We start from the raw sequence: 7,167 nt of genomic DNA on the forward strand, positions 1-7,167 counted from the left end.
AGCTGAGAGCTGGCTCAAAATATTTCATATGGCATGATATAAGAAATAGTGCCTTTTAATTATATCAGTGTTTTGTTGTGTGTAAGTGTGTGTGTGTGTGTGTGTGTGCTTGTGTGTTTATCATGTCGCCGTCATTTATTGAAAGCAGGATCCCACTTTGCAATGAGACACAGAAAGGTTCGGTTGATATATAGTCCCCTCCTGTGTTAAAATAGTTAAACACGCATGCAGGCAGCCACAAAGTATGTTTTTTTAATGCAAATGGCAATCATTTCTGAACACATTTTTTTCATTATTGTCACATTGGTAGACTGTTCTTCTTATAAATACTAATAAAACTGAAAACAAAATGTAACCAGATGCTCGCACCGTCCAAAAATAATGAATTGGTGTCAAAATGAGACAACAGCAATGAATGAAACGGCAGCAGCTGAAGCCAACGCTTGTTATGTTTCACCATGTTTTATTATGTATCACCACAATGTTGCCAAAGTGATTCCACATATTTCAAGGATAAAAGCGTCAATAAAGTTCAATAAATGTAAAGTAATGTTATGTATTGTGATTGAATATGCCTTGATGGAGGAGAACAGCTTGTTGGTAAAAGATGATCAAATGTTCCTGTGTAAATGAGGATCTCAAGGGCTTATCCTGATATTATAAATATGAATAATTCCACAAGAAAGCTGCGAACAACTAGAGTAAAAACACATGAACAAGGGGATTGATCTGTAAACTGATGATTTAGGAGATAATTCTACCATTGGGCATTGTTTTTTCCTCCAAATGTTTGGCTAGCCTGGGGTGTGTGTTTCTTTCTTGCCCTGTCAGACTTATTTTTCACGTCCCCAGATCTCAGAAAATCATTTGGTAAATATAATAATATTAGTACATAATTGATGGTCAAGGGGGACAAAGTTGTAACAAATAGGACGTTATATAAATAGACTAAATAAATACACTGAAGTTATTATTGGGTTTTTTTTATGTAGTCATACTGCAGCTGAAGCCAGTCATTTTTGCCTCTGATAAATTCTCTCACAGATGCAGCAGGCCTGTAAGCCACAAACTGACACTGAAGTGTGAAGGCGGAATATGATTGAGACTTAGTTTACACTCAGGAACCGAGTGTGTTTGTATGATAGCTCAAACTATCTCAAACTTTTGAAAGACAAGTGAACAAGGGGGAAATCTGAAAAAAACATATTGGGGAGATTAGTAAGCCTCCAACCAAAAACACAGAGCTCCTATTTCCTTGTAACCATTCTTTCTGACCGGATATTATATTCAAGCAGCGTGTTTAAGTTTCTGACTTACAGCCTTCCCCTAAAATAGCTGCTTTAGTGCTTTTTATGAAAAATAAAGTAACATTAGCCTACTTAGCAAGTAAACCACAGCATACAACGTATTATATATCATCAATTAACAGATGCCAGGATTATGAAATTTTGTGTGTTTTTAGATACCACAATGAGCTGTCTTCTCAGGGACATAAACATATTTAACAGTAGGTAATGAGGAGTAATAGCTTGAGTACTACTAGGTAGTATAGGTTACAACATGGCTATTACACAGGTAATAGCGTGTGACAATGACAATGAGGTGTCATTTCTGTAATAGGAAAGGAAGGTTACGGTAATAATAGGACAAAACATAATTACACCATAAGTTAAAAAATTGTGTTAGTATTTCAAGTAGTAAGTATCAAGATATTACTTCTTATTACTCTGTTTTTCCTGTGCTGTAAAATAAAGTGCTAGTGATTTAAAGACATAGCATTTAGGCATTGGTGAAGAAAAAAAACTAAACCGTTAATTTTAACTGTTTTGTGTTTATTTTTAATTAGATATGTGCACAAAAATATCATAATATTACTTTGATAGTGCATAGAGTGCAACTTGCCAGTTACTCTGGAATGACACAGCACTAATTCGGTTTGCTGACACATGAAAACGTCGCTGACACACTTTTATGCAATTAGAGACATTTCAAACGTGGCATTTTTCAATCAATAGGTTCAACTGGGGCTGCCCCACTGCTTCTGTTATTTTCCACTTTTCGACACTGCCTGTATTGCTTTGATCCACTCCTTTCTTTCTTCCGCTGTAGCAGCTTGGAGGAAGTAGTGAGTCTCATCTGAGGTGATGATCTCAAAGAGGTTGCCGTCAATGTCGTACTTTTTGGCTGAAACCCGTAAAAGATGAGGAAAGGGAGTTAAAAGGGACGAGTCGATGAGAAACTACTGACAGTAAACACCAAATAAAGTTCCTGGTCACAGTGGGGAAGCAACAGGGCATGTGTTTCCTGTGACAGTGGTCCCACTCACCATCAGGCACAAACTCCACAGCTGTAACTACAGACCCACGGAGATGGATCGAGCCCAGAGGATCATCACCCTGACACAAAGTAAAGAGACAAAATAAGCCACAAAGTAGGAGAATATGAGTAGAAAAAACTCATATTCTTTGTTGTTTCTTATTTCAGCTTGTACAAGTCAGTATGTTTACCTTGGTTGGATCGTAATAATGCATATAAGCAGGGTCGTCTCTCAGTACGAACTTTCGCACCTTCCAGTTTTTTCTCTTATGTCCCTGTGACAAAATAACACAACATGCTTTTTCTGATTTGTTTAAGATTACTAAACAGCAAACGTGGCATTGTGCAAATAGGAGACTTCCTCTTTCAGTGAATGTGATAAATTAGCTGCCTAATCGTTATAACAAAAAATGTTCCCACTTTGCACCACAGCTTATTTTCATCTGAACGTGGGCTTGAATGTGAGAGCTCGTTTAAAAAGTGTGGTGTTTTGTAGCTGTACAACACAGAACCTGGCTTCTTATCAAGATGTTCTTCTCCTTAATAACACAGTGCAAATTAGAATTGTAAATGCATGCAGGGGAACAAAATCACTGTGGCACTTTTGCTCGCATTCTGACTCACCTGCTTCAGTAAACAGCCCTGTTTTATGATGTTTCCTCTGAATTCTTCCTTCAGAAGCACATCTTCATCACTGGAGTAGCCTTCGCAGAAGAACCCACTGTCTGCCTGTCTCAACGCACATCACACACGGACATTAGTCATCCCCAAACTTATCAATTAAATACGTTGATTGTTCAATAGTAACTTTTCAAACTTACAAAGTAATAAAGAGCAATTGTCTCATCTAAGAAGGCTGATTGCTCTCCACTCTCTGCTCCCTCCTTTGACAGGTCACCCGCAGGCTGGAGAAAGCCCTCATTCAGAAGCCCTGTTGCTAGCATGAGGGCCTCAGGCCTGTTTCTCGCTTTCTCCTTGGAAATCAGCCACTCTACCGCTGTTGCACCTGGGAAAAAATAAGAAAGAAGCGAAAATGGCGAGGCTATTACAAAGTTAAAAAAAATAAATAAATACTTCCACACACCTGTTACATCTATAAAACCAAGACAACAGTACCGGTGAAGCAGTGGTTGAAGACTCGGTTCTCCTGCTCCAGTTTTAACTCTTTTACACCATCGTCTTGATCTTTCATCAGTGTGTATAGTTCTCTGGGAAAACACAATGTAGACATTGTCAACATGTCTTGCTCTACTATCTATCACTAAGCACATGCATTTATCTGTTCACTAAAGGCAGTCCTGTCAAGCTCCACATTTTCTCCACATGCGGTGTTCAGGCTTGTGACAGCGATCGGTGGTAAACAAAGACTCTGGATCTTTGTATCCTTTTTTTTGTAAGTGTTTCCAAAACCAAAGCAGAAAAAGTTACGTTTTAACGCTGGCTAACTACCTATAGTAGTAACAGTAACATTCGTCCAAGGACAAGAAGCATATCTTTGTCTTTATTTTATGTGCGGTTATAGGTAAAGTTAGCCCTTGCAGTCTATAGGAGCGACACATCCACTCTGTGTGCACTGGTCTTATATTTTATAATATTTTATTTATCGAATCCTTATTGCCTTTGGTTGCTGATCACATCAGTTAGTCCTCATCCTCAAAGCCTTTTCTTTTGCAGCTTTAAAAGTGAAACATATTATTAGAGCATAAATCTAACCCCTGTGATTCCCAGAATAAACTAATCCATAAACCAGGTAATGCTAAAGTGAAATCACAGTCTGATCCTTTATATTTGTTGTTGTTTGTTGTTTGTTTTTTGATGTTCTTAATGCCAACTTTTTGTCTGGATCTGTAAGCTTCAGTCGTTACAGTAAGTTTATCTTGAAGACCCATTTACAGGTTTCTTGTGAGCCACAGAATTGTCAACAAGTTTATAGACATAGAGTTAACTGTACAATCTGCCGGCAGCAAAATCAATAGTCAGCGGCAAGAAGCCTGCTTATGTCTGCCTCTTCTAAAATCAAAGACCCATTGTTTCCCAAATGATAAACAATTCCGAGTGATTGCTGTAAACTATGTGCAGTGGGACAATAGAAAGCTTGACAGGTGTAACAAACGTAGCCTAACCAAGGGGGGCGGGCCTTGGCCAAAAGTTCAACTCTCAGAATGAAATGAATCAGTCATATTTGTCTTCTCAAGTAATTGTTTCCACCACCGAGAAGATATCTCAGAACACATACGTCAGGTTGATTTTGTCAGGCAGGCGAATGGAGCGTCTTGTGGACTTCCTGGCAAACTTTCTTCCCCCCTCTAGGCAGGTAAGCGCTCTCCTGATGTCCTTGACCCAAAACTCTCTCTCCTCCACATGTGAGGCTTGGAAGAAGTGATCCTGCTTCCTGTCCGTGGTAATCTTGAAAACCAGCTAAATGGAGCATTATCTGTCAGTCAGTTATAATATGAGGATACAACAATCAATACAGCTGCTATTTCGAAGGGAAAAAAAAGACACAATAGCAGTCTTACATTAATTAAATATTTTTCTCAATCGTAGTATTGAACTCTGTTACTAACCCTATACTAAGTTTCACATCTCTAATCCTTCTTCTAATGCTGGTTTAGATTTTTCATCAGCTAGACATTGTCTTACCATCCTCTTGCCATAATCCTGGCATGGACTGATGAGCGTGGCTCCCTTTAAAGGGATCATTCCTTTCGGAGAACGGTCTGTTTTCTTTTTATAGAATTCCAACCCATCTTCTGACAGCACTGCCCACACGGCCTTCCAGGAGTTTAGCACTGTACCCTGAGGATCAATACTACAGTTGAGAACAAGCAGCCTCGAGCAGAAGGGTGAAAGTATTCGAGGATGTAGTTGTTACCAAAAGCATTTTGTGCATTAATATTTGAACTGAATATTCATTCTTATTTTAACACTTCTTTTTTATCACCAAAGGTACTCATGTCTGTCAGTTTATCGCCAGAAGAGTAAACTTTTTGTTCAGATGATGTAACATGAAAAGTACATTTTTATTTTGACAGGAATTTTCCTCTGTAAATATAAATGTGAGTTTGGTAACATGAAGTGAAATATTAACTTACAGGCTTAAAAAATGAAAGTGTGAGTGAACACATAGGAAAGCAGAAATGAATCTACAGTAGGGAGTTCCGCTAAGGTCATTCGGTATCCTCTGCTCCCTTAACTCCCTTTGTGACTTTTTTCAGCAAGGCATTAGAAATCAAAATGTTTAAAGTTGCGTAACTTATGTTCGAAACAAAGTCTTCCCAAATATATCCGCTATGAAACATATCCTCAATTTAGTTATTAATGTCCACTGTGTGTTTCATGATACTGCACCATTCATACTGTACTTTCTTTCATGTATCACTGTGTATGGTTTTAATACTAACACTCTGTTTATGCATAACAGATTCATAAAGCCTTGTGTATGTCATTAAAATGTGCACTCGTACATAAACCTAATTTCCACTCCCACAGGTATCAACGCTAATCGAAAAGCAACAATAATTTATTACGTCTCTCAGATTTTCCGACCACCCTGCCCAGTCTGTGGCAAACAGCTCAAGGACAAACGTAAAAACTGGACAAAACTAAAATAATTTAAAGGATAATAAAGTTACCTAACACCACATGTAAACTAAATGAAAACAGCAGTAACACTGAATAACCTAAAGCAATTCATCAAAATATCGTTTATAAATGTTCCTTTCATTGGTAGGTCTGTAGAAGACAAAAGGTCACACCTGGCTCAATCTAGAAAAAAAGTGAAAGTGAGAAACAAACACATTGTCAAAACACTTTCTCTTTGTGGCTTAATTCCTGTTTCATGAGGGAAATCCAATCATTTTGTGCAGACACATTGTTTATATATCTGGCTGCCGTTAATTTTGTCGTGTTTGTGGATTTCAAAATATATCCATGATATATTGCAATGGTTTATATTATATAGGTTTTCACTCCAAGTTAAAACATTTTCTATGATTGATTAATGGTCGAACACAAACTACAAAACACGTTACATGTTTTCTCTCTGGTTTCTGGACAGAAGCAGGAACTTGGGTTTTGGTTGCAACTATAGCACAGAAGTGGTGTAATTGTGTTTTAACCAGCAACTATGAAATGAAATGCACGTCCGTTCCTCTCTGTGCTGGTTTGACTGGTTTGACATTCCTCTTTACCAGCACTGTTTCCAGACATTTAGATGTTTATTAATTCATGTCTGTCACAGTTTGCGTGACGGCTGCTTCTGGGCTAACCATGAACTGACATTAACTGAGACACTGCAGCCATCTCCTCTCAGTGAAAACACTCAAAAGTGGTTCTTGTCAAATCTCCTACATTCTGCAATTCTGCATCCTTTAACAAACACTTTTGTTATGTTATGTTAGACTTGTAAAAAAACATGTTCCAGCACTACAGATTCTTACCTTTTTCACCAAGTATCCGTCTCTGATCAGTTGCGGCTCCATGATCTTTGGTACTTTCGTCAAAGTGACTGTCAAAACAGTTTCCCACCTTCTCTCCCTCTCTCTCTCTCCCTCTCTCTCTCCCTCTCTCTCTCTCTCTCTCTCTCTCTCTCTCTCTCTCTCACACACACACACACACACAGACACAAGCAGGAAGTTGTGCTGTTGGGTGTGTGACAATGTGTGATCAACCAGCTTCCTCTTCAGTGTGGTATTATTAGTTACAGTTACAAGAAGCAGTAGCAAAGCTCATCTCTTTAAATTCAAACAGAGAAGGCTGGAAAAGAAACATATTTGAAGCACAGATAGAACTGCTGGGTGATCATACAGTAAATGTGCCCCACATTTAGCCACCTTCAAATTAAATGTT

The 7,167-nt window shown here is 38.3% G+C and overlaps 1 protein-coding gene across 1 annotated transcript; it reads right to left on the minus strand.

Moving 5' to 3' along the window:
• Positions 1–1,731: 1,731 nt before the first annotated feature.
• plek (pleckstrin) lies at positions 1,732–6,830 on the minus strand. Its single transcript, XM_079168525.1, has 9 exons — positions 6,759–6,830; positions 4,960–5,115; positions 4,553–4,734; positions 3,433–3,524; positions 3,138–3,322; positions 2,941–3,045; positions 2,508–2,591; positions 2,327–2,396; positions 1,732–2,184 (listed from the first exon to the last, which is right to left on the minus strand). The coding sequence occupies exons 1-9, from the start codon at positions 6,798–6,800 to the stop codon at positions 2,045–2,047; spliced, it is 1,056 nt and encodes a 351-aa protein (XP_079024651.1). The 5' UTR covers positions 6,801–6,830; the 3' UTR covers positions 1,732–2,044.
• Positions 6,831–7,167: the final 337 nt, after the last annotated feature.

The sequence above is a fragment of the Pholis gunnellus genome (genome assembly GCF_910591455.1).
Source record: "Pholis gunnellus genome assembly, chromosome: 11".
Taxonomy (NCBI): domain Eukaryota; kingdom Metazoa; phylum Chordata; class Actinopteri; order Perciformes; family Pholidae; genus Pholis; species Pholis gunnellus.